Source organism: Nothoprocta perdicaria, unplaced genomic scaffold (genome assembly GCF_003342845.1).
Source record: "Nothoprocta perdicaria isolate Ctin4 unplaced genomic scaffold, notPer1 scaffold_310, whole genome shotgun sequence".
Lineage (NCBI taxonomy): Eukaryota > Metazoa > Chordata > Aves > Tinamiformes > Tinamidae > Nothoprocta > Nothoprocta perdicaria.
In genome coordinates, this window is record NW_020455545.1 from 248,115 (window position 1) to 272,756 (window position 24,642).

General features: G+C 38.0%; 1 protein-coding gene across 3 annotated transcripts; it reads left to right on the forward strand.

Annotated features, from left to right (window-relative positions):
* The first annotated feature begins 1,353 nt into the window (after positions 1 to 1,353).
* RUFY2 (RUN and FYVE domain containing 2) lies at positions 1,354 to 22,946 on the forward strand. 3 transcript variants are annotated; one of them, XM_026042669.1, is made up of 18 exons: positions 1,354 to 1,406; positions 3,588 to 3,761; positions 4,207 to 4,324; positions 5,128 to 5,229; positions 6,319 to 6,442; positions 7,534 to 7,595; positions 8,259 to 8,324; positions 9,945 to 10,014; positions 11,151 to 11,252; positions 11,821 to 11,937; positions 12,536 to 12,703; positions 13,927 to 14,024; positions 17,575 to 17,694; positions 19,481 to 19,610; positions 20,136 to 20,230; positions 20,919 to 20,967; positions 21,078 to 21,155; positions 21,767 to 22,946. In XM_026042669.1, the coding sequence occupies exons 1-18, from the start codon at positions 1,403 to 1,405 to the stop codon at positions 21,908 to 21,910; spliced, it is 1,821 nt and encodes a 606-aa protein (XP_025898454.1). In that variant the 5' UTR covers positions 1,354 to 1,402; the 3' UTR covers positions 21,911 to 22,946. The 3 variants fall into 3 exon arrangements, with proteins under 3 accessions (XP_025898454.1, XP_025898455.1, XP_025898457.1); XM_026042670.1 differs by having other exon boundaries at positions 9,948 to 10,014; XM_026042672.1 differs by lacking the exons at positions 17,575 to 17,694; positions 19,481 to 19,610; positions 20,136 to 20,230; ... (1 more) ...; positions 21,078 to 21,155; positions 21,767 to 22,946 and adding an exon at positions 14,875 to 15,484.
* The last annotated feature ends 1,696 nt before the right edge of the window (positions 22,947 to 24,642 follow it).

Sequence of the window (24,642 nt, forward strand, 5' to 3'; positions counted from 1 at the left end):
TTCTTTAATAAGTGGCTTGTTAAGCTACTCACTTCAGTGCCAATATACTTGTAATAAACCAGAGGCAAAGGAGGGGATAAGTCCATGTTGCTTTGAGTTAGTGTTTTTAGGCTCAGATTGGTTTTAAAGACTTATTTACATACAGCAGTTTTTATTAGCGTTCATAATTAACATACCCTTGTTCTATAKAGTAGAAAAGAAACAGGAATCTTTTCTCATCTTCAAAGCCTCGTRTTCCTATTAAAAATTACATCTAGTTTGTAAATATTAAACTTTTATATGCATAATGTAATGAATACCTTATGAAGGCCCCTTGATGACTTGTTTAAACTGTTCAGCATAGGTGTGGGAAAGGTGGCACTGATTTACTTTACTTTTTTTATTAACTAAATTATTAAGATAAATTTCTTTAAGACAAGTTCTGCTCATTGAAGATGATAGTTCAAGTCCTGCGGCTTTCAGTATTTTAGTCATCTTTTCTGACTAAAAGATTAAACAAGAGAAGCCACTTGATGGTTAAGAAGTTTACATACCCAAATTCTACTTTTAAAAAAGGATAGCATATGTGCAATACAAGGTATCCTTTACTTGATGGATCTATKTTAGTTTCCTAATGCTACCTCATATTGTACCATCTTATTGAGCCTTTTCTTTCAAAGACTGCTGGAAGAAACTTCAGATTCTTGACTCCTTAGATATCATTAATATTCGAGGGATATTTTCTCTTGGATCAATGTCAAATGGTTGAGTGCACATAGTTACAAACTTCTACATATTAAAGGTGAGCATCTTAAGAGTTTTTTAACCCGTTCTGACTTGTGTAATGTTTGTGATGAAATAAAAATGTGTTATCTCTTGATGCTTTACAAAAATATGATTATCAATGGAAAAAAAATAATTTGAGTGATATGGGTGTCCCCTTTTCAGGTGTAGATATGCCCTGTGTCTTTAGGAATAGTTGGGAAGGGATTGAGCACTGAGTAATGACCAAGTTCCTGGGATTTCTGAAACTGAAATAATGCAGGATCAGCATTGAATTGAATTAGGATGATCACTATTTAGGCTTTGGGGTCTCTTAGTGTTGTTTTCTCTCTATTTTTATTTATTTATTTTGGGGTGCGGGTTGGTTGGGTTTTCCTTCTCCCTTCTAGGAAGGGATGAAGGGTGGGAGTTTCCGGCTACTGGCACGCCTGGAAGCCGCCCCCGTGTCCTTATATTTTCCTCCTTTTCCTCCGTTATTAATTAGACTAACGGAGGCCGCCCGGAGGCGGGTCCTCCCGCCGCCGGGGGCGCCCTTGGGCGCTCGGGGAGGCCGGGCCGGCGCCGCGGCAGCCGCCGGCAGCAGCGGCGCCGCAGGGAGCGGCGGGGCGGCTCCTCCTTCTGCATCTCCTGCTCTCCAGCCATGGGTAAGCGGCGCCGGGGCCGCCACGGCGGGCTTGGGGCACGAGCCGCGGGGGAAGAGCCCGCGGTGCCCGAGACCCCTGGGGGAAATGGCCGTTGGGGGCCCGGGCGGCCGTTGGGGCTGGGCGACCGTTGGGGGCCCGGGCGACCGTTAGGGCGGCGGAGGCTGCTGCTCGCCTCAAAGGCGGCGGCCGTTAGGGCGCGTTTGCTGCGGGCTCCCGCTCCGGTGTGACTGCGCATTTTTCACTTGTGTGCCTGTATATTGTGCGTGTATTTATTTAACGAGCTCCTGGCTGCTCAGCCGGGCTGCCGGAGGAGTTGCCCCTTGGGTGAAGCCCGGCTGGCGCGACTGGTGAGGCCGGTGCAGTCAGTATTGTCTGCGGCTCGGCTCTCCAGCTGCTGCTTTGGGGGGCAAAAAGCTCTTCCAGGTCTGTTTTGCTCCTTGTGTCTGCCCCATACGATCCCTGAGCAGCAGTTCATGGTTCCTAGCTGTTTAAATACCACCTTATGCAAAATCGTAATTTTTTTTTTTAACTACTTATTAAGCAGCTCTACGCAGCTAAATTGCATTTTGCAATGGACCTAAAACACATACCTGCCTCAGAAAGATGAGGCAAGAGAGTAACTGTGTTTGTGGGGAGGATCTATCCAAAAAGTCCAAGTCCAGGTGTGTTGAAATGGATTTGTAAGATGCTTTTGGGGTTGTGAGCATATAGTACTGTCAATAGCAGAAAGGAAAGGCAGCRTGAGCTTTACAGTCATGTTGCAAGCCTTCCCCTGCTCCAGAAAGGAGCTGCTGCTGCTGCATTTTTAGGGTTGATTTAGTCTTCGGTGTTTGAGTGGCCAAGCAGACAAGGAACAAACTGGGCAACTGTGTCAGTTTAAAAAACAAAACAAAAAAAAGCTAGATTTCCAGTGCATGATACCTATGCAAAAATTGAGACAAATCATTTTGTTGCTCTTTGAAGAGTGTATTCGATGGTTAGTCCCATGTGCAATAGTCTTTTTTTCTTTTCCTCTCTCTTATTTTTTCCTTTTTTTCTTTAATTTCTACACCAGAATTCTTAATTCTTCATGCTTTCAGATGTCCAAGATTGTGAACCTCTTGCTTCACAAATCCAAGTATCGGTATATGACAGTTTTCCTCAAATGCAAATATGTTTACCTACTTTGACATCTATGGCTCAGTGTATTAAACARTATCATGTTATTAGCTTAATTATTTGCACTTCCATCTGTTAGTTTTAATTGCAAATAGCAGAAACCAGTAGATCCTAACTTTCTTTGCTTCTTCCCAAGTTAATTAGATCATGTTCTGGGTAAACAGAGGGTTGCTTTGTTTCTCTTTCAGTCTGGCAATTAAATTGCTTTGAATTAAAGGGCTTTATTTAAAAAAAAGAAAAAAGAAAGAAAATAAACTAAAAATTTCTTGAACATTCTGGGTTCAGTAGCAGGAGGTTTAAGAAGAGGAACTGTGTCCATCTTGTCAGATGAGAATTTTTAAGAACCTGGAATTTCACTGATCTGATTTAATTCACAAATCTACACTTTGTAATGTTAYGTTTTGTAAGCTTATTTTAAGTATTTTAAAGTGGAACTTTCAAAGCAACACCTTTTAGAATTAAACTTTCCTGTGTGGGTAGTACTTTATAATCGTATGAAATCTCAGTTCTTCAAAAACCAAATGTTCATGCGTTCTGTTTTCTTGGACCTAGTCCAGTTTTGCTCATTGAGGCTACATAAAAAGGAAAGCACAGGTTTTTGTCACTGAGAAATGAGGATCACCATAGAAACAGGAGAAAGGTATGATGTCATGAGTATGCATGCAGCTTTGATGTCATGGTGCTAGCACTGATGCCTCTTATGCAGCTGTGTGTTTGAGCACAGTATTGGTACCTGCTTTAAGATAAGTCTTAATTACTGACCATTATCAGTATGAACTGAGACTGTAAAGTAATTGAGAAATAACATCTTCAGCCTTATTTCTTCACTCACCTATTAAAACAATATAAGAAGCATAAAAGTGTGTGTTCTGGAGTGTATGTTGTTCTGGAACGTGGTTCTTTGGCACTTTGCTTTATCTCATGAAGCTTAAAAAAAAAGTTTTTATTTGAACAAGGCGGACACAAGTCATTTCACTGTGTATTTTCTAAAATGTGAACCACAAYTCTTCTTTCTCGTCGTAGCTGTAAAAGACCCTACAGCTGTGGAAAGAGCCAATTTACTCAACATGGCTAAACTGAGTATCAAAGGACTTATTGAATCAGCTTTGAGTTTTGGCCGCACTCTGGATTCCGACTACCCTCCTTTGCAGCAGTTCTTCGTTGTCATGGAGCACTGCCTGAAGCATGGCCTTAAAGGTGTGACCGTTGTTCTGCCTGCATGTTTCTCATACCCACTTAGCAGTTTCCCATTCTTTAACATTTTTCCTTCTTTTCTTTTTTTTTTTTTGTATGTGATAAAATCACATTGCCTTGTAATACTTTTCAAAAGTAAATAAAAAGTCTAAGTTGGTACCTTTTTAAATCATCTGTCATTTTTAGTTCTTCGCGATGTGTRTTTGCCAACTCTTTTTGTAAACCATTTGTCCCTGTTAATAATGCAGAGGTTACCGGAACTGCATGTATGTTACTTACGTTTATAGTTGGTCGCACTTCCTGCATTTGTTTTTTTCTACCACCAGCAATTTTATGGTCACAGCAAAGTAATTCTTAAGATAAGTGATCGGTTCACCAGTGTCAGCAGTTCTATTGAAGAAAGCTACTCCAGTAACTTTAACTTTGTTTTTCGCTTTCCTTTTGCTAGTAAGAAAATCCTTTCTAAGCTACAATAAAACTATCTGGGGTCCTCTAGAACTTGTGGAGAAGTTATATCCAGAAGCTGAGGAAATAGCAGCAAGTGTCAGAGATTTACCTGGCCTCAAGTAAGTGGTGATGGTAAAATTCAGCAAGAAAACAGGGGCTTGATTTAGAACGTACGTGTGTATACAAACTTCATTTTGCGGTAATAACATAATATTTGGGGAATAACATAATATTTGGGGAAAACGTAGGTTATGTGTTTTGCCGGAGAAAGCTAAAAACAGTAAGATTCTTTTTTTTTTTTTTTTTTCCTCATATCCATGGGAGAAGAGTTTTCCAAACAGTGGCCACTGTGAAAAGGAAGGGGTTAGGTAATGAACAGTCTAAAACTGTGGAAAACATGCAAGTCCTACCAGCTAATGGTGTATAAAATCAAGAAGTGTAATACCCAAGAAGAAAGAATTGGGCAGTTCTTCAGATTTTTGTGGTAGGATTCTGCAGTGGCTGCATCTCAAATGTGAATCTCTACTGTAGAGTAGAGTATCCTACCATCCCTCTGCATCCCACTTTTGTATTTAGCGTTATAATTGGCTGTACATTAAATTCTTGAAGGATTTGGTTACATATATTGGTTATATATATGATAGCATAAAAGCTAATTGATTTACTGCTTTAGACCTTGTCTGAAGTGCAAAGGTGCACTAAATTATTATCCATTCTTATGTTAGGCTGGATGATATACCCCTTTCCAAGTATCACCCTTGCTGTTTTGGTACAACATAAATTTCTTATGCATTTAGGCGCTCACTACATTTTGTGGCTGTGAGACCTAGAAGAGGGAGCTGTAAATAGATTAAGACAATTAAGACAAATAAATGTATCGTTGGCCTTGGACTGATTGTCTTCTCCGTTCCCTCCTTCTCAGGACACCCCTGGGCCGTGCCCGTGCCTGGTTACGTTTAGCACTAATGCAGAAGAAAATGGCAGACTATCTTYGCTGCTTAATCATTCAGAGGGATCTTCTCAGGTAAGCAATTATGCCGATTTTATTTAGGGTCCTATTCTAGAGATGTGATCTTTTGAGAATGAGTATTCTATTTGCTACTTTTTAATGTATCCGTAGTGTAGCAAGACCCGGTTTTTGGCCTGTGGGCGGATTTTTTTTCCCAATGTTTAGGACAGAGAGACCAAACGCTATGAGGTCATCGTAGCTGACAGGTGAAGAGATGATGTTCTGAGGGAAACCTCCTTTTGGTAAAGGGCCCTTCCGCAACATGCCTGGCTATTCTTTCATAGGTGAGGGTGATGGGGAAATGCCCCCTCTTCCTTGGCCACGCAGAACGGTGGAATAGAAACCTCTGGAGAGGTGAAGAGCTCACTGCAAACATATGCATAGTTTACTGGCAGGCAAAGATTGCATGGAGGACTAGTGCCTGGAAATTTCCTTTCCTTTTTGCTATGCCAAAACTGCCATTGCTCTGGTTTACTCAGCTAAGCGTTCTGTTATGCTCTCTAGATAACCTCTTCGTGGAGGTGGCATAATTGAAGCACATGGGGAAAAAGGACTTGCCCATCCTCATTTCAGTCCTATAAGCTCTACATATTTAGTCTCTTATCTGGCTTTTTTAATTTCAAACACGTATTTGTTAAAATCCAAATCTTTTCTTGCATGCAAAATTAAGAAAAAAAAAATTCATGTTTTTTAGCATTTTTTTAAACAGCGTAAGAATGCTCTGATTTGATTTGACTAAACATCCATCTAAATGAGCATACTATCCAAGACTGGCTAACAGTAAATGTACAGAGAAGAGTGGTTTTTGTGGGGGAAAGGAAAAGGGCAACAAGATGAATCTTACTCCCCAAGTTACCGAGCYCTCCAACAGGTTGTAGCCCAGCTTCCTTGAGGCAACACTGGTCTCTGAGACGGATCATTTACTTTCTAATTTTAAATATTCATGGTGATGTCAAGGTATGGACAGAGTCAGTTAATCTTTAAGAACATTCAAGTAAGGCTAAAACAGGAAAAGCAATTCAGATTTAAATGTTAATTGTTATTAATTTACTACATGCAATAAATTCTACAATGTAACTATTTGATGCAATTCTTATTTAACAGTGAATTTTATGAGTATCATGCACTAATGATGGAGGAAGAAGGAGCAGTTATTGTCGGGCTGTTAGTAGGATTAAATGTGATAGATGCTAACCTGTGTGTAAAGGGAGAAGACCTAGATTCACAAGTAAGTCAATACAGGTAAAATCATGTACATGTGGTCCATAAGATTTTTTTTATGTGCAGTGGTTTTTGTTATTCTAGGGTTATGATTGGCCAGAGCTTCTGGCAGGGACTTTTACAAAAATTTGCTTTATGTGGTATTGTAAGGAACTATAGATGGTGCCTGTTTTCAGTACACAAAACAAGACTTGTTTCAGTAAAGCCTTCCCTCCTTTGCAAACTGCTTTGACTTTGAACTTTGTTCAAAGGTAAACTTGTTTTCAGAAGGTAATAGTTGCTGTCTAGATCAGTTTTSACAGCAATTCTGATTGTGAAAAGCAGTATAAGGCTTCAGAGAAACCAGAAAAAAATGAGCTGCAGTGAACAGGATTGGAAACTTCTGAAGTATGGTGGAAATCACATTCAGGAATGTCAATTTAAAGTGCTAGGGGGAAAAAACCTGTATGGATAAATGTGTGTATGCACACATAGCCCTATAAGCCCTATAAAAGTTTTTGGAGGAGAGACTTTTCAGAAATGGYTTTAAAGGAACGAGACAAAAAACAAGATGTGAATGAAACAGAAGTGTCATGCAAACCAAGGGATCTCAAGAAGGAAACAGGTAGATGAGAGAAACTGAAACACATTTGTGAAGAGGATATTAAGAGATTGAAAGGAATGATTTATGTAAAGCAAACAGAGTTAGGTGTTAGGTGTAAAGCAAACAGAGTTAGGTAGAAGTTCGTGGATAGAAAGAAAAGTAGAACTTATGTTAACGTTACTTATAGCCTATATGGTTAATTGAATGTCTTCCTTTAAGTTCTTGGCCAAGCTCTGTCAAATGTAAGCTTTTTCTTAGTACTGAGAGGGATTTAGATAATTGCATATTGATTATTTTGTTCCAAATGTAAGATTTTAAACTAATATGTGAGATATTTTTAAAGAATCTTAAAGCTACTGTTCATTTCTTTATGCTTCAAATAAATAGAAAATAGATCAGTCTGAGGCAAGTTGATGAAACTGAGATTTGAGTAATTATGTAGATACAAAACCATGAGTTTAAAAAAAAAAAATTACTTGCATGATGTAAAACTGTATATGCTTGCTTTCTTCCAGGTGGGGGTGATTGATTTCTCTATGTATTTAAAGAGTGACGAAGACATCGGGGGTAAAGAAAGGTATGTTCTCCCCATATACCTCAGTTGGCTTATTAATAAGAAATTAGTTGCCTGGCATCCTCCTCTTTGTAGAGGTAAGTCAGATTCCTGAGAAATGAAGTTTWTTGATCTCGCAGTCTTGAGAAAGATTGTGCAGTATCTTTTTTTGCATTACTGGTTAGCCAGCAGAACAAATATCACCTATTTTTTTTACTTCATGGACAATATTAGAGAATTTCAGGATGCCAATGTAAAACTATCTTGCCAAAGATGCCAAGAGCTTCCCCAAAACAAATAAACAAAGAGGTTCTTTGGCTTTCCTTTAAGAGTTAAGCCCTTGGATTGGGTTTTGGTCAGTATTTCAAAGAACTAAAGTAATGGTAAGGTAAATGAATGTGCCTTTTTTTATTTTGAGACTGTGTATATTCTTAATGTTTTATGTATAATAATTGTTCATAGCCACAGCTTGGGGTATTTTGTCTCTCACTGTTGTCTCTTGCTAAAAGTAGCTCACCTTATGGTAGTGAGATGAAGTTACTTGTCTTTTGAACACATTTGATATGAACATTGCATATGATAGTGTACACATCTATATATTTCACATGGACAGTACATGTGCTAGCTAAATCTACTTTAAGTACGTGCCATTTTGTTAAAGTTCCCTTTGTAATGTTCTTGTTTTAGAAATGTCCAGATTGCTGCAATTTTGGACCAAAAGAATTATGTTGAAGAATTAAACAGACAACTAAAGTAAGTATTACTTTAAAGTATGCAGGTCAGTCCAGGTTTCTGGGTAAAATCTCTGCTTTGTTTTATACCACAGTTTTGTCTGCAAGACCTGTAGGGAAACAGTTCTTTGAGATTGTAGCAGTGTTGGAAAGGATACATACTTTTCTCGATAGACTGAGGGGAGGAAGACACTTTTTTTTATGTTTTTCTTCATGTTAGTTGGAACTAACAAAATTATTCTTTAGACACTGAAAGCTACCAGACCAAAACTGTCAAAGGTGCTTTGGGTTTAGGGTTTCACAGGAGCAAGTTAAGCATGGATGCCTTGTGAGAAATATGATTTTACCTGCATTCCAATCAAGAATTTCGAGCAAGTTTTATTGAATGTTCTGTATGATTTCACATATTTTAGTTTCTCTGTCTTTCATAATGTTTTAGTTTTGTAGCTGTAATGGTTAGGAAAAAATGGTTAGGATCACAATTGAATGGATTCGTGTGTTGTTGGAAACTGTGTTTTAGGTTATGGTTTTCAAAGAAATATAATTTTCATGAAAGCAATGTTAGCTGCTAATATTGTAACTGAAGAAAGTCAGTGCCCTGAGGTGCTATTTTCTTTCCCCTTTCTGCTCACTTGGTGGAGGGATAAACCTAGCCCACAACAAACGTAGTTCTGGGTTTGTTAGTGTATGAATAGAGGAGTAGTGGGTTTTGATACCTGAAGAGTGTTGTACAGAAGGACATTAATGCAAAGAGCTTAAAAAAAAAAAAAAAAAAAAGAGAACTGCTTCTATAGGATCTTCATATAACCAGTTGCCTTTTGGAACAAAATAGTATGTTTTTGCTTTTAGAGTTGATAATCTTGATAATTAGTTATTATATGGCTGTTGTGGTGGCACAGAAAGTATGTGGAATTGTGCCAGCCACTGAACAGAGACAAACAGGCCACAGTAGCATCCAGCAGGACATGGTATCAAATCTACAGTGGTGCCAAAATTGAGGCAAATGGAGCAAGGGTAGAGGTGATTGTGTAATGCACTGATAGCTCTCCACGTCACAGTCAGCCTGTGTTTATTCAGTATGTTCTGGTACACTGGTTTATGCATGGAACTACTGCAGACCAGCAGCTGAACAATTGTCCTCCACACATCAGTAACCACATTAATCTCTTCCATCTAGTCATTCTTAATGAACTGGTAACTTCCCAAGGGCACCCTGGTAGAAACAGGGAAAAAGGAAAGGATGTTACAGAAGAGGTTGGAGTTTTTTTTCTGTACATAAAGGTCAACCCAAAGGGATGTGCTTAAAGCAGAAATGGGCAGTCAAATAATAGACGAGGCTTGGTCAAAGGGTTCTGTTCAGTAAGATGAAAATGCATACAAAAATAGAAAGGAATAAAATTCAGAAACCTTACAAGTGAAAGCAAAACGGAACAAAAAAGAGGGAGCTTGAGGACAAATTTAAAAAAAAAAAAGAGAGAAGCAGTTGTAACTTTCTTACATTAGCAAAACCTCAGTGTCCGCAAACCTCCTACCACTTACTATTAATTGTTGTACTTGTCATTAAAGCTTTTGAGCTTTCTTGAATAAAATTTAATGTAATTTTGAATAATGGTTTCTTTCTTTCTTTCTTTCTTTCTTTCAGTAGTACAGTTAACAGTCTACATGCAAGAGTTGATTCATTAGAGAAATCAAACACTAAACTAATTGAAGAGGTATTATTTATTGGAAATATATACTACATTTATTACTCTCAAACGATGTTTTCATAAAATATTTTGTTTAAATCCACACAGATACTGCTTGTATTCAGATACCTTTAATTTGGCTTTAAGAGAAGGTGTGGCAGTTGCAGGGATTGGAAGTCATCTTCCCTTGGCAACATCCAGTAAATGTATTCTGCAGAACATCCCAAGTTCTCGCCGACAGCTCAAACAGAAATAATGTCTTCCTTAATACCAGCTGTCAGTCCCATTTTGTGCAGTTGACTGGTCCATAACGGATGACACCAGCTACTGCATAGAGAGCAAAGGTAGTTCAACAAGCAGTTTCTGTTGGTTCTCAKCTCTTACCCATAGATACTTCCTTATTCATTTATTGTATATGCAGGTTATTTTAGCCTAATTCTGCTCTTGTATTTATAGCCTAGATTTTCTGTATATTTGGTGCCTGATTAGGTTTAATTATACTTGGCTATATGAGAGAGCACTTCTTTTTTTTTTTTTTAACCCAAGCTACTTGAGCAATATCTAGTGAAGAGGAAAATTGAAATGTCTAAATTTATCTGTTAAGGAAGTTAGTTTACTCTGTATTAATCTATACAGATAGAGGAAAGCACTTTTTTGAATGCYAATTCCCAATTTTTTCGGTTGTTTTACAAGTATTCATCTCCAGCTGTTGATTTATTGTGATAGCTGCTTTATAATTCTGAGAAAACAGTARATATAACAGGCTCCAAATATAATATTTCCCCTTCTGTGCTTTTTGCCCTTTTTTTCCTAAGACTTTGCTTATGTAAACTGCATATGATACAGTAAGGTATCCAAAAGTAACAGAGTTAGCTCTATATGAATTTAAATAAAAAGAAAAACTTGAGAATGAGAAAAAGGGATTGAGAATCTTTAATCCATAATGAAGCAATGAAAAGAAAGCATATACTTCTTTATCAGGCATAAAGTTATGAAGTATCTTGGATATACAGTCTGTAATAAGAAATTGTCATTCCTAAACCCAGGAGCTTTATGTTTGGTTTAAAAAGGAGAATGAAACATTTATTTTTAGTATGCAATAGAACAGTTTTATTTTTTCTGTAGAAAAGTGGTCATACTTTTTTCCTTTTTTTTTTTTCCAGTTAGCAATAGCCAAAAACAATATAATTAAACTTCAGGAAGAAAATCATCAATTAAGGAGTGAAAATACACTTATTTTAATGAAAACACAACACCATCTAGAGGTATGCCAGTTTTACTATATTTAATGTGGCTTGTTGTCATCTTAATGTTCTTGCGTAGAACTATTAAGCAAGCAGTAGCTGGGCCAGATATGCATACATAATATAAGGATATACTAGATCTGGAAAGTTTGTAATGGTATAAATATATAGATATTATGCAAGTCTAGGGCATTTTATTACCAAATGCAAATACTATAGCGTTTTTTCTTGTTTTCTTTATGTTTTTCTTAACCTTTGTTCTTTTTGCTTTAGATTGTCTGATATGTCTAAGAGCATTTAAGACTATGTTAAACATAAGTCATTAGGAGTAATTGCATATACAATTGATTAACAACTTTTTTTCTTTTGTCTATTGAAGTGAGGAGGACTGTACTGCAGAACAACTGTTTCTTTTGCTGGATTTACTCAATGAGTTCTCATTGTAAAAATGGGCATGTAGCAGAGATAGAAGCTCCTTCCCTGTTTGTGGTATTGTGCTTGGAGATTGTATGTTTAAGTGTTAAATATATGTATCAGATGAATTTCCAAATTTGAAATGGAAAAAAAAAAAATCTTTGCATCTTCATAGGTAACTAAAGTGGATGTTGAAGCAGAGCTTCAAACATACAAACAGTCCAGACAGGGTCTAGATGAAATGTACAATGAAGCACGTAGACAACTTCGAGAGGAATCACAGCTTCGACAAGTGAGTACTCTTCTTCAGGAACATGTGGCATTTCTAGAGGATTATGTTGGTGAGGAGTAGGTATATATGTATTTCTAGCGTCTCTTTTGTTCCTTAATACAATGTCTTGTTCTAACTTCATGTTAGAAAAAGGCTTTTCAAAACACAGCCACCGATATGTTAATATATCTCTAACAATATTGTTAAAAGCATAGAAAACACAATTTATTTGAGAACACTATAGATAAGTCACTAGCAGAACTGTATGTGTGGTTTTCTATGTTCCTATGTTAAATAYTTATTGCAAAAATAGAAGTACTTTAGTTCTATTTTTATAATTGATAATTAGGCAACTCTTTATAATAATTTATTCTGGTGATGTTGCATAATGTAAGGCATCTTCTCCCAAGGTTAAAACCACAAAAATGTGAGAGCTGCTAAGTATGTGAGCATAAAGTTTCTATAGCAGATATTTGTAGGGGGAAATGGAATTTCTGTGGTGATGAAATAGATAGTGCTGCAGCCCTATTAGAGTTTAGCTTTTTCCTTTTTTCAATAAATATGTAATATCTATATTATTTAGAAAGTCTGCAGTGCATTGTGTTACTGTGTTTTATAGGATATGGAGAACGAGCTAATGGTTCAAGTTAGTATGAAACATGAGATAGAACTTGCTATGAAGTTGCTGGAGAAGGACATCCATGAGAAACAGGACACTCTCATAGGCCTTCGACAGCAGCTTGATGAAGTTAAAGCAATTAACATGGAAATGTACCAAAAGCTGCAGGTAAAAGAGCAACCTATTGTCAAACTGATTAAATGACTTGGAAACTGCTGTTTCCTTAATTTGTAACTTCTTTCTCCTYCTTAGGCCAACTTGCCATTTCAGAACATTTCTAATTCAAACATGACTGTACACAAAGCAGGTTTTAAGGCAGTCCCTTAATGCTGTTGGGATTATGCAGGAAATAGGCACAAGGATAACTGCGTGGCCTATCAACATCTCCTGTGGAACAGAGAAATACCTTATCTGATGACTTTCCTGGCTGTGTTGTACACAAAACAGCAAGAGAATAGAAGGTGCAGGCACATAGTGGAATATTAAAAATGAGACCCCCAAACACCGGGGAAGTTTAGTGAGAAATTACTTATGCATAAGTATATTACTTATGTAAGTTTGAATTAGTGGAACAAAAGAAGCACCAGAAATTAGTCAGATTTGTGACAAAGTGAAGGGAAAAGGATACAGGACTACTGCAGAGAGATAAGTGAGACCGTGCGAGTAAACTAGGGAGAAGACTACTAAACTAGGAGAGAAGACTACTGGGGWAAAAAGAACTAAGAGGGATAGTTCTTAGATATGTTTGGTAGTTTTGTTTGTTTTCATTTAAATCTGTACTTCTGGGAACTGGGGTAACCCTGGTTTCACTGATTAACATGCAAACCCTCTTCCTGGACAATCAAAGGGTTAAGACAGGGATGTTCATTCTTCATCTCTCCTTTTCAGGGGCCGGTTTATAGTGGTGGTCTGCACAGCAAGGGTCATACTGTACCTGTAGTTAGACCTACAGCTCTGCAAACAACTACAGTTGTGAAATATGTCAGTAAAATGCTTAAAATATTTTTCAGGTACAGATTTGAGATGTGATAAGAGTTCGATAACCTGGATAATTTCCAGGGCATCTTCTTCTTTTTGGTAGAAGTGTAATGGGCTACTTGAAAAGATAATCTGTGAATTAAAGTAGAATTGCAAAATGACTAAGCAAGGAAACCAAAATTAAGGCCTGTTCTTGTTAAATAGTTTATGCATTTGCAAAGTATAGAACTATAAATAAGCTTCAGGTATAACATTTGGTTAGGTGGGTTTTTTAATCGATTACCATTTTTAACACTCACATGTATAAAAGGAATCAAAACTTGAAGTCATTTTAACATTTTTTTTCCTTCAGACACTGAAGAAAAATCTCCACAAACTAATTCAGTGTAATATGAACCTCTTTTATAATACAGGTTACTGAAGATGCTATGAAAGAAAAGAATGAGATAATTAGTCGATTAGAGGATAAGACCAATCAAATTAATGCAACTATGAAACAACTAGAACAAAGGTACAGGTTCATCTTTGTTTTTCTTCATTCATTTCTCCATCCCTCTCCCTTACTGCATTCTTGTACTGTTGCCACTGAAATGTAAATCTCAGGTTGGAAATGGAAAAGTTTCTGAAACAGCCACGAGTGGTGGACTGCTTTTTCTTTTATTGTAATGAATATATTTATTCAAATCAGAAACTTAAACTTTCATTTTCCTTCCTGTACCATCTTTCCTCTTTTACTTTTTTGTGCTGATACCACCAGCTGCATTTTAAGCTGTTTCAAAATTTTGATCTATAATCTTCTTTTTCCCATCTGAATGAAATGCAAAAGAAACAAAAGCATTAATCTTGTGCACACTGAAGCATATGCTTAGTATAAATATTTAATTCCTTCAAGGATCTCTGCTATTTTTGTTGAAGCTACTAAAATTTTCAGTTGCTGTGAAAGTACCATTTTCTTCAATAATGTAATGAGTTTTTACACAGAAGGCCTGAGAAGTGAAAGACCAAAATTTCAGTGTGAACTTGTTGTTATGGTTGGAGTAAATATTTTACATATTAAAATAATAACATATCATTCGCATGTGTAATTTAGTGGCCTGTATGCAACATTGATCTTTYAAATTGTCAAATGTAACATATCCATAAGCCCTGTCATGTTGGTGTTTGACATGTCGTTTTTTCTTTTAAAATTGATTATGAAAAACATGGTTATGTACTAAAAAATTTAGTGACATGAGTATTCTTTTATTGACATCCTTTTCCCTCTTTTTTTCTTTTTATTCCTTATCCTTTATCCCAATTTTTATTTTTACTGTTTTGCTGCCTTCATCCGTCTTTGATTTTTGTCCACTGCATTCATGAAGTGACAAAGATCTGTTAACTCAAACTAGGACTATTGCAATGTCATTCATCAAATGTGCCAGCAATGAAGCTCAGCACCAGTATAAACTTGTCAAAGATATATCATTCTGAAAGCTCCTCCAGCTCTCTTGTTCAAAAAAAAAAAAAGGATACTGATAAAATAAAACAAGATTTTTTAAAATTACAGTTTTAAATATAAAGTGATGCTAGAAATCTTGCACTGTACTAGRCTGTAGCTGGGTTCTGTTGTTTTCTGAAGGAATCTCATTCCCCYTCTCACTTCTCAAAAAAATAGTAAATGCACTTTTATTAAGCCAGYAAACACTAGTTTTCTAGTGTCTTTTTAATTGCCCAACTTTACTTTAAAAGGTCTTTGCCTTGAGTTCACATTGTTRTGACCTTTGCTTCTAGTTTAGTGGGTTTTTTTTTTTCTTTTATTGTACTAATAGATTTTAAAAGTAACCCCTGCTTCTTTCTTTTACTTTTAGGCTGCCTTTATCTTGGGATAGAGGGGGTTGGATTTTTTTGTTGTTTGGTTCATTGGGTTTTTTGGCTGTACCTAGCACTGCTTTCATAAACAGTGTGGGATTTAGCTTTAAGCGTCACACCAGAATGATACATTAAAAGGARAAAAAAAAAAAAAAAAGTGGAGGGGGTAGAGAAGGCAAAAAAACTCATGTTCTCTGTGTACTGTGGAAGGTTTACAGGGTTTGGGGATAGAACAGCTAAAGCACAATTCTGTTCTGCCAATGGGGGGTAAAGTACTGTTCCAGAGGTGCCTGGAGTTTGGAGGGCAGAGTYGGCCAGGGCAGCAGAGCTGGCAGGAAGGGCTGTTCCCCGAGCAGCTGCCGTCGCTGCAGCTCCTGCTAAGAGCAGAGCCGAGGTGGCCGGGTTTGTACTTAGGGCATAGATCCTGCTCTCATCTAACCTGTTTGTGGGTGAAGTGTCTGGCCTGTCTGTGGCTACGGCTGGGGCTTCGTCCGACCTTCTTTTCCCTCCTTCCCGCCCTTGTTAGGCTTCACAAATTTTGTTACTGCTCGCATGCCCTGCTGGAATACATGTACTTGATTTGGACGCTTAATCTGCATGCAGGGAAGAGCCTGGAGTTGCCCTGTCCTCAAAGAAAGACCCAGCAAAGCAGCAGAGCAGAGCAGGACCGTGAGCAYTAACCCCCTCGTAGCCAACCTATGCAAACAAGCGTCTGCCTCGGGATCAGCTGCACAGCAAGACGTGCTGTGGACTGAGCACAGGGCTGTTCGTGTCGGCGCTGCAGCTGCCCCGTTTGCCCTGGTGCTAGTGCAGAGGCTGCTGCTGCAGCCTGGGGTGCCCAGACTGCAGCTCAGGGAACAGGAGCAAGAGCCCCAGCCCTGCTGCTTGGGGACACTGCAGCACAGGTGCTTTTGTAGCTTAAGAGGCCTTTAGCTTGCCTTGGTTCTCCTCTCCTGTGTAGCTTCCTCTCCTGTGTAGCAGAGCCTGCTTCTCCCCCATGTTGTTGCCCTGGTGCCCTTTGGCCCTCTTTGCACTACACTTACAAATGTGGCAGGGAATGTTGTTACCTGGTAGAGCTGCCTGGGGGAGTACAAGTCCTACAATGTCATATCATTCCAGTGTTTTATCACACGTGTATTGGCAGTTTCTGCCAACTCCCACTGGTGCRAATTTGTCAGTAAAAGCACAAATGTAGAAGACAGACTGCCAACTTTCAGGTTCTTTTCGTTTRTTTGTTTGTTTGTTTATTCAGCTAGCTGCAGGGGAAGAGAGAACTCGGGCACGCAGAGCCAGTGTCTCGCACTTCACCCATGAGTGGGGACTTAAAACCTCTCTTTAAACAAAATGCTTTGGGTGGGGGAATGGAGCAGTATTTTACTGGCGCTGTGCATCGAGACAGGYGTAGCTGTATGTAGCTTTAGGTGCCCTTATTCTCATTACACTCTATCCAGCCTTTCTTGGACTGAAGGGGTGGTCAAGCAGAGAGCAATCACAAGGAATTAATAGGTTTCAAGGGTAGGAAAATACTAGCTGACGCAGAAAAGCAACCTTTGAGGTCTAGGGAAAAGATGAAATAAAGTCCTGCTTGATTAATGTTTTATTTTGTCTATAATGTTAATTTTAGCACAGATTCTTTAACTTTGTTTAACAATGTGATTTAGTGGAGCTAGTTGTTTAAATGTAGTGGGATCCTTCAGGCCGTGTCTTCTTGTGTTCAGGTAGTTGTTTTTGCTGTTTGATTGCAGTGCTCTATATTCAGCCTTATGCCTGAAATGTTTTGAGCTGTTTTTGCACAACACGCCCTGTCCTAAGGGGTGTTAGTACAAAGCAAATATTTTTACGGGCTTTATTTAAAACAAAACCCTTCCCGAAGTAACACATGGACATATGCTAAAAATAAAAAGCAAAACATTAAGATATATGCCTCAATTCTAAAATATGTAACATCATGCTTTGGCATCTGTTAACGTGAACTTAAAATAAAAAGCATCAAGATGTACAGTGATTACTCTCTTACTGTATGAAAAAAAACAGGAGCTATTTCTCTAGGCATTGTATGGATTTCTCGTTTGAGTTTGTGAGTTTCCCCCCAAACTTTGTTTTTATTTAGAAATGTTTCTGTTTCCCCATTTTTTCTTTTTATTTGTCTTCTTCACCCTCTATGCCCTAGTTCTAGCCTCAGTTTTACCCAAAGTTGATTTGAATTACACCAGATTGCAGCAAGCAGAGAAGGCTCAAATGGAAGCTGAGAGTGAGGATGAGAAACTTAAAGAGGAATATGGGCATAAATCTGAACAACTGCAGAGAGAATTCTCCCAGAAGGAGAAACAGCTGTAAGTATCTCTCTCCTCTTTGGAAAATATCCACAGGGAACCTCCTGCCGTGCAGTGTGTCTCGCTACAGACCAGTCTGTACCAGCTGGTTGCTGGTAGATGAGCAAAATGAAATTACTAACGATGCTGAGATTAGTGACTGGCAATGTGAAAGGAAACGTGCCATTCCAAGGAAGCTGTGCCACCTTTGGGCACTAAGGAAATGATGGATAGCTAGAAATGAGAGATCAGCAGTGTTGTTTTTGGCTGGAAGTACCAACTTGCTTCCTAGGAAATTATCATAAGAGGGGGAAAGGTATGTAATATGGTGACAGTAATCCACACTCTTATCAAAACCCAGAAATAAGTAAGAATGTAAGCCTACAGAAATGGCATAGGAATAGTATAGCTCATCTGGCTTATGAGGTGAAAATTCTCAGAAGTGGTTTAAATAACCACTCTGCAGGAGATAATGATAATAATAAAAATCCACTAGATAAGCATAATAAAAAAAAAAAAAAAAGTGAAACAAAATCCAACCTTTGCCCTTTCTCCTGTTAAATCCTTCACAGGATTTAATCTGGAGAGTGTCCATCCACCTAACATAGATGCGCTGATTTAAATAAATATCTAAAGTAAAAAGCTCCCTTTAGGATCAGGTGTTTCCCTATTTGGAAAGATAACGAAGTATTTAAGACGGTGCAAATCTATCCCAAATGATTGGGACTTAAAAATTAGTGGCTTCTAATCTGCTGATTAGGCCACCTTCCCYCTCTCATAACTCTGAATGTTATAAATTTGTTTAACTGGCATGACAAATGTTTACTTTACTACCACAGTCATCTTCACAGATTTTGGCCAAAGTTCAGACCCCAACTTTAGAATTCTGCATTTCTGAAACCTCAAGGTCATGTTCACTTCTGAGCTTTTCCAACCAGCTGCTGAGGTAGTGTCCCAAAATGTAAGTCTATCCTTTAAAAATGATTTTGGTTTTAAGATAGGAAAACGAAGCGTGACTCTCCACCCAGACCCTTGCATGTCTGCTCTCAGATTTTTTCCTCCTGTATTGCATTGGCAGGACTTAGATCTAGCAGCTTGAAGAGTGTGCTCCCATCCTTGTTTTGTCTGTCATGTTGTAAAGACTGACTCTCCCAACTGGAATTGCAGCTGGAGTGGATCTTTGATCAAAGTAACCCTAGTTCCTTTAGCTGGTCTCAAATAGCTATAAATAGTAGAACCTAGATCCCTCTTTACAGCTGTTAGAGGCAGCTCACTAAAAACAATCCTCCCCATCGATTCTATTAAAATTTTTTCTAGGCCTTMATCTAAAACAGACGATTCACACCTAAAGATAGAACGCTAACTAGCTTGTGTGAGCGCAGGAGATCGATGTAACCATTCTCTGCAGCACCAGTGGAAGGTGGTTTCTTGCTGTTTCTTCTGGAAACAAGCTATGTAAATTCAGAGGTGGGGACTTCCTGTGGCATGTGTCTGAAAAGATACTTCAGGGTTCTGTGAATTATCTGCTCTTGATGATATTGCAAAGATCAGCTCCTCCAAATGTGTAAGAGCCTTGGCCTTTGCAAATGCACTTATTTGTGCGAAGCACTTTCTACATGGCAGTCTTTTCTCTTACACGTCTAAAGTGTTATGATGTTGCTGCATTATTACTTTTTTAAAAAAAAAGTCAGCTGATCAGTTGCTTTTTATGCTAATAGTATTTGGCACCCAGAAACAAACTCATTTTTAATTTTTTAAAAATGATACTCTTGTGCACATTGATTTTCTCCTTGTTTTGCAATTCTAGGCTTCAGCTGGAAACAGATTTGAAAATAGAAAAAGAGTGGCGACAGACCTTAGAAGATGATCTTCACAAGGAAAAAGAAACTGTGTCTCAGCTCAGAATAGAGACCCAGGAAATAGTTAACCTTAAAAAAGTAAATTCTGCAGTAAGATTAAAACTTGATTAGTAATTTAGAAGTTGACTGCAAAGCTAATTTATGAACTTAAACATGGTATTTTTAAGACTTTCTGCAAGTAGGTGAGAAAGATTAGTTTGTTCTATTCAATAGATATTGGAAATATATTTGGGAAAGGACTTTGTCATCTTATGTTTGGGCCAAAAAATGCTTCAAGTTCTCTCTCTCTTGCTATACATGGCTGTGTAATTTTTTTTTTTTTTTTTCCTCTGCTATCAATCCTTTTGTTCCTTTCCTGRTGAAGTCTGATGAAGCAAAAATGCTTTGCCTTTTAGGATCTAAGCAAAATTAGTCTTTGTTGCTGTTAGATTTGGGGATCTGAATAGAAGATAGTGCATTGCAGCAATTAATCTTACTTTCTCAATAAGATCAGCTTTGTTTAGGAATAGTTTTTCTAAGCAGTAGGCATAGTAAGCATATAAAATACTGTTCTTTTTTGTGAATAAATGTATTGTGTGGGGGTATGTGTGMATTATTTTTTAGGATTTCCTTAAACTTCAGGAGAAGAACAGACAGCTGAAAAACATATGTCAAGACCAAGAAGCAGCTCTCCAAGACCTGGCATCCAAGCTTAGCGAGTAATTCCATTTTTCATGATTATATCTCTCATATAAAACTGACGGAAGAAAAATTATAGGATGGTAGTCAAGGSAAGTATGTTGTGTAAGATGATATCATCAGGCCAGTAATCCAGGAGCATTTAAAAATGTATCCGGCTAGGTCAGGTCTCCTTACCTGCATTTGTTTCTATGAGCATTGGCCACTCACGGCTTCCTGACTTATAGCCATGAGCATTCTGTACGTGACAATCACGTACTTTAGTTTGCTCTGAAGTCTTGGGCTTTCCCAAGGCTTGGCTAGTGTAGGCTTTCCATCAGTTTGGCTGGGTTCTCCATGAATCCCTATTATATTATGGCCCTATTATGGCCTAGAAGTTTCCTTCCTGTTTTGTACTGCCCCTGAGTGCCAGGTGCATGTGTGGAGTTTTACTGGTGTAAGCTTCCGTCACACACCCGACCCCCAGTGATGCTGCAGCCACTCAGAAGGGATTGTGTGCTCTTTAGAGATACCTTGTCTTGTACAGTGCTTAGTACGGAGCGGAGAGTGACACTGACTGCAGCTTAGGAGTGCCCCATTAATGTAAATCACTTGCTAAAAGTTCATAATGTTTTCCCGGTAAGGTTTTTAAAGAGTTTGTGCTTCTAAAGGTGTTGGCTATATTTGGTAAAGTAAGAGTTTGAAATAGCATACTCTTTATTTTTTTAGATCAAAAATGAAAATAGAAGATATAAAAGAAGCAAACAGAGTGTTGCAGGTAAGCAGGATTTCTAAGAAGGAACTTCTTACACCATATGTATATCTTGGCATATCTTTATGTTACTATGTTAAACTTGATCAGATACACTTACTATTGATTTCCTCCAGGGACAGGTTTGGTTGAAGGACAAAGAAGCTACACACTGCAAGTTATGTGAAAAGGAGTTTTCACTTTCCAAAAGGAAGGTAATTCTGCCAAAAGATTTCTTCCAACTTATTTATGTGTATTATGAGAATAATATTGTCTTAGAGATGCAGGACAAAATGTCAACCTTGAAATGAATACATAGGCATTTTTAAAATATCTTTCTAGTTCTTTGCTTGAGGTTGACCTTAAACCCAGTTGGATCCTGTTCTGTAAAGAACTGCTGCATTTTGGTGCAGTGCCACAGAAGAATGTATTTAGAATTTATTCAGCCCACTTAGCGGAATCATCATCTCGAGCTCTTGTCAGCTCTGGCTCTGGTACAATTTGCCATATGTGAAAGTCTTTACAGTTGATTTTTTTTCGGGTGGAAAAAAATAGCTTATTTTAAAATCATCCTTGTTAATTTCTGTGCTTAGTGTATACAAGAATATTTTATTTACTTTTTATGTTAGGTCTCAGGAGCTGCTTGACAGAATCATCCATTCTCTACCAAGTATCATTATTTATATGTTACTTTTATTTAACGAGATATTTTAGTTCTCTAAGCAAGGGCTTGAAAACAGTCTGCAAAACCGTTTAGGATTGCATTATAAATTGCTATATAGAGCTCTATTTTTTTTTTCTTCCTGCCCTCATCTCCATCGTTCAGCATCATTGCAGAAACTGTGGTGAGATCTTCTGTAATGCCTGCTCTGACAACGAGCTGCCCCTGCCTTCCTCGCCAAAGCCCGTTCGCGTCTGCGACTCCTGCCACGCGATACTTATACAGAGGTGCTCTTTTAATGTGCCATAAAATCCTTTTACAAAATATTTACCAACTATTCCTGTTTAGCTAATTAAAAAAAATCAAGTAAAAATGTATCTAGAGCTACTTCTGGAATTTCAGGTAAGCAGTCTAGAGTTGTATTTTCAAGGTACTGTGAAGGAGTTAAATGTTTGTTTCCTGTTGGAACAAATGGAGAAAATGGGACTTAATCATCTGTTTGGTTCCTGAAAGGAGGAGTATCTGTAACTTAAATAACACAATTAATGCAGGTTGTCCATTAAGCTTTTCCTAATTATATCTGTTTCTGCATCGCATCATTTCAAGATCTGATATATTGAGTATTGCACTGGCATCTTTGTTTTCTGTAGTCACGGATGGAAGGAGATTGTATCAGATAGGTAAGAAACAATTATCAATAGATAAAAGATGTATTTTTTGGAATTGTTTTGTAAAAATATAAATAGGACATATACAGATTTCTGCAAAGAGAGTAATGTCCATCAGAGTTTTTGCCTTATGTTWTCTGTAATCTCAGTTGTCTTTTCATTAATTCCATGTAGATGTGTTTGATTTTTTTAGCTTATATGTGCAGTTGTAATGTGCTGACAAATTTGGCTCTAGAAGCTGAGTGCCAAGAGACACTAGGATTGAATAGCAGGGACTACAGATCCTTTTTCTGTGCTTGTGTTGGCCAGTAAKGTTCGGCCACCTTTTGTCACCATTTTTCTCAGTCTGACAGAGTTCATTTCTGAACAATAGTTTTAAAAAATTATTTTCCAGAGTGCTTTTGAGTAGGCAGGGCTAGTTCTGACATATTTTGTCACTCTTACGTTGAGGTTTCACAGTAACTTCTGCTGGAACTCGCATCCTTATTCTTCCAATAGGCAAAAATATATATCCTTGAATAAACTGTGTTTAGGAGTGACTTCACTTTGTTGCACTAGAATGAATCTTCCTTCTTATGTGGTTGGGTCCGACAATGGAATCTCCTGGCTCTAATGTGTACTGGTTAGCAGCAAGCAGACTTGCCTGCCCAAATCGTTCCTTCACCCCTTTATTTCTTTTAACTAGTCTATATAAATAATTCCTGCTCTTTGCTTAGCTTAGCCATATCATTTGAGCGTAGTTACCTGGTTAATATATAAAAACTATGCCAACTATTCCTTTAACMCACCCAATATATGTTGCTGCTTATATAGCTTTTGTAAAGAAAAGTGTTTTTTTTTWAAATTACTTAATATAACTTTTTGTATAATACAAGCAAATATTTGTACATCTGTAAATAGTTTTTGAAAAAAAATAAATCTAATGTGCCACTGAACTATAGAATAATGTTGCTTTTATTTAAATTTGTAACTCAGAATATATTGAATATTTTCTTGTGCCTTGTTCAAGGTGACTATGAAGTCTTTGTGTGCAAAGSGGGAGGGAAACGGCAGGGGGAGCTAATTGCCAGTCACTTCAYGAACTGTTCTTCAGTTGCCTCCTGCAAGTATTGTGTTTGGGGTGAGCTTTATGTCAGGGAGCAGGGTTTGATGGAGGAGAGAGGTGATGCTCTTATGTACTGCTTTATTAACTTTTTGAAAATAGTTTAAATTGAGCAGTCTTTTCAAGYGAGAACACGGTGCAGTCATTACCAAAGGTGACAGTCTGAAACATATAGATGCAGTGAATTACATTTACATTACTTGAATCCTTTCATCTTCTCTTTGCTCCCAGTTGTGTGTGGGAAAATGTCACTGTATTATTATGTAATGTGTTCAGACTGCTTTTAAATACTCTACATACGTAACATTTCTGCCCTGAACTACATGCGGAACACTGTATCATCTTCTTGTGTCTTATTCCCATCCACATCACACTACATTGATAGCCTTTTGGCAGGTACTGACCCAGCCATTAACTCATTAATTTTGCATTTTGTTTTTCTCTGCACAAGTTTGCCTTTGACATTGTCCAGTGATGTTACATCTTCCTTGAYGCAGGGCGTACATAACTAGCTGTGCAGTATTACCTGCTCCTCTGAAGACAGGGCACGAGCTTCCCCACAGCACGGGAGCTGCCTGCCTCGYATTCTTCCTGGGAACTGGCTTCTGCCTTAACTCAGAGCACCAGCAAGAAGATAACAACACACTCATCCTGCTGCCCTCACAGGGACTGCACAGGCTGCACTTACTTTCCAGCAGAAGTGCTTAAGCAGGCACAGTTGTACCTGCTGCTCTGAATTGAAAAGGAAATCCTAGCTCCCTTCCTACCCTAATAGCTTGCTCTTKTACATTTGGATACTTGTGGAATAAGGACGTATGCTTACAATGTTGCATTGAGAAATGACGAGCCCTCCCTATTCCGCTTTTCCAGCTAAGGTAGATAAACATGCCTGCAGATGTGTTCCTACCTGCACAATCAGCAAAGTTCTTTATAAAAAGGACTTTATTGCAGAGAAAGGATTATTTGCTATAGTTCAGCCTATGTGGAAATAGTCAAAATTATCGTATTCCAGTTCTTGAGTTTTTTTGTTCACTTAATCAGATTTAAAATTGAATGCTGGCTCCTTTAGAGAAAAACTGGTGAGGGCTCCACTTCCATTTAAATAGAGAGATCAGTGTGCTGAAGCCCGGTGCAGCTTAATAGGCTTATAAGGCTGAAATAGGCTGAAGCTTAACTTACATCCTAAAAAGTGATATCTTTCTCATAAAAGGCAAAATGGAAGCAAGGATAAATTACAGACGATGCTAGGGTAGAGATAGCTTCTATGCTGT